This window comes from Lactuca saligna, chromosome 9 (genome assembly GCF_052625555.1).
Source record: "Lactuca saligna cultivar CGN05327 chromosome 9, ASM5262555v1, whole genome shotgun sequence".
Taxonomy (NCBI): Eukaryota; Viridiplantae; Streptophyta; class Magnoliopsida; order Asterales; family Asteraceae; genus Lactuca; species Lactuca saligna.
In genome coordinates, this window is record NC_136425.1 from 50,623,323 (window position 1) to 50,625,875 (window position 2,553).

The window sequence follows — 2,553 nt, forward strand, 5'->3', positions numbered from 1 at the left end:
CAGAAAATAATTTATTTAGCATTCATTTTCCTTAAGGCCTTGAGCTTAACCAAACACAAAAACACCCTAAGTTTGTAAAAATTGCTAAATTTTTTTGCAAAAAATGGACAATGGATGAATAAATAATAAATGTATGGGTCCTCAATGGTCCCGCTACGGTAGAAAACAAGAATGGTATGGCCCAATTGTTGATAGAATCCGCCACTCGCCTACGCATGTTATCTGAATCCGGATAATGATTCAAAAAGTAATTTGTTCTGGATGAACAACTTCATTCATCTTCCCCATTAAAGCCCCTGAAAAACCCTAGTCCTGACTGAATTCATCAACAATGGCTGCATTTTATGCGTCTCCAACTCCAACCTTACAGATAACAAACAATCACGTACCCCAATCATGTCCCTTGTCTTCTTCATCATCACTATCTTTTTCATCAAGCAAATCCAGTTTCTTCAACTCATCTTCACCATGTTTCAAAATCTTCGTTCATTCTCTGCCCAAAAACAGCATAACAAAACAAACCCCTTCTCTAATTCGAATGTCATGGGATGGCCCTCTCTCCTCCGTGAAATTGATCCTCCAAGGCAAAAATCTTGAGGTAATGTTTGGGTTTATCATCTGTTCATACTGATTTCTTAAAATCTGAAACAATTTGATGATTTGTGTATGAAACAGTTGTCGGAATCTGTGAAGACTCACGTCGAGGATAAGGTGGGAAAGGCCATTCAAAAGCACAGCCATCTTGTTCGCGAAGTAGATGTTAGGGTTTCTGTTCGGGGTGGAGAATTTGGAAAAGGCCCAAAAGTTCGTCGAACAGAGGTCTGCATCTTACGCCCACAAATTCAACTTAAATCGTTGAATTCGAGTCGTTTTCTGATGAATTTGCTTCTGTTACACAGGTTACATTATTTACCAAGAAGCATGGCGTCATCCGGGCAGAAGAAGAAGCAGAGACTACATACGCAAGCATCGATACAGTTTCTTCAGTCATACAACGGAAGCTAAGGAAGATTAAGGAGAAAGATTCAGATCATGGTAGACACATGAAGGGATTCGATAGGCTCAAGGTAAGAGACGCACAGATACTCATCGATCAGGATTCCCTTGCGGTTACTCAAGAAGAAGAAGAGGAAGAAGTAGAAGATGCAAGTGAAACCGATGAGGTTAGGGTTTATGAATGCTAAAATAATACTTAAAAGAAATAAAACTAACTACCAAGTGAAGACTACTTCATACCTAGTGCATGAATTTGTTGTTATCAGTTTACATCGCATTTGAATTACATTCATACCTCTATATGTGAAGCTAAATTTGGAAAAAAAAAAATCTCAGATTGTTCGCACAAAATATTTCGAAATGCCCCCTTTGACTGTATCAGAAGCAATTGAGCAACTAGAGAATGTTGATCATGACTTTTATGGCTTCCGAAATGAAGAAACTGGTAAGATTTTGTGGCGTATTTTATTCCTCTTTGTTTGAGATTGTATTGATTTGGATGATTTGGTTTTAGGTGAGATTAATATCTTGTACAAAAGAAAATCTGGAGGGTATGGGATCATAGTTCCAAAAGAAAATGGCGAAACTGAGAAATTCGAGGAAGTGGATGCAGAAATTCTCAGGCAACTCTAGTTTGCAGAAAAAGGTGGGAGAATGAAGAAGATGATGAATCATATGTAGATGTTTGAGCTGGGTGTTCCAGTTTTCAATATAGGGTAACGTTTGAGGATATACATGTCCAGAATCCAGATGTGTGTAGTTTCTTTGAAACCATGTGTAATCTAATCTCCACAAAGTAAATACAGGTTATTTTTGTTCTTCCTTGCATTGACATGTGCTCAATAGCTTGTTAATTGACATGGTATTTCGTGAGATATTTAGGCTAGAGGTGGTGTATACTGTATAGCTAGCCTTAGCGCCAAAGTGCATCGGTACCCTATATGGGAGGTTTCAAGTTCAAACATTAGGGTTTTCAATTAAGGGATTGTGAGGAGATAGATGCATGATGCTAAAAGGAGGGGATATTTAGTATCCTCACCAAAAACGAGTCCTCTTCCGCAAACCTTCCAATATCAGTTAGAGTGGTGGGAAGCCAATTTTGAATACAATAGAGAGCCATAGGGCACATGGATCGGGTAAGAGACGTTAAAATTATGTCCAAAAACATGGTTCGGTTTGAGCAGTCTCGGTGCATGAGTACTCAAACTTAGACCAGCACATTTGCGGTTTCAGGTTGGTCTCGTGCGGTTTTGGACCGATCTTTTTTCAATCCAGTCTTTTTTTCAGAACAATCTCTTTCAGTTCGATCTTTTTTGGGATCAGTCTCGGTCTTTTTCGGTCTGGTCTCACGGTCTTTTTGTACGCCTTTATCGGTTCGGTTTTCGGGTTTTTTGGTTTTTCTGGCACAGTTTCTGTATTTGTTGGTTTTTTTAGTTTCGGTTTCGAGTTTTTCCCTTAACAAAATGTGTGATTAACACCAAAATGATAGATTAAACTTTATTAAAAATGATACATTGAAGTTTAATAAAAAAAAAATGAAGTTAGATAATATGTGAT

At 38.0% G+C, this 2,553-nt stretch overlaps 1 protein-coding gene across 1 annotated transcript; it reads left to right on the forward strand.

Moving 5' to 3' along the window:
* Positions 1–248: 248 nt before the first annotated feature.
* On the forward strand, positions 249–1,824 carry LOC145015181 (30S ribosomal protein). Its single transcript, XM_078973631.1, has 5 exons — positions 249–598; positions 676–819; positions 900–1,163; positions 1,333–1,441; positions 1,511–1,824. Exons 1-5 carry the CDS (start codon positions 332–334, stop codon positions 1,627–1,629), a joined length of 903 nt encoding a protein of 300 aa, XP_078829757.1. The 5' UTR covers positions 249–331; the 3' UTR covers positions 1,630–1,824.
* The last annotated feature ends 729 nt before the right edge of the window (positions 1,825–2,553 follow it).

Excerpts from the sequence above, each read along its gene's own strand:
- LOC145015181 (XM_078973631.1), top strand. The coding sequence starts at position 332 with ATGGCTGCATTTTATGCGTCTCCAACTCCAACCTTACAGATAACAAAC. Across the intron at positions 820-899 it reads CAAAAGTTCGTCGAACAGAG|GTTACATTATTTACCAAGAA; the intron begins GTCTGCATCTTA and ends TCTGTTACACAG. Across the intron at positions 1,164-1,332 it reads ATGCAAGTGAAACCGATGAG|ATTGTTCGCACAAAATATTT; the intron begins GTTAGGGTTTAT and ends AAAAAATCTCAG.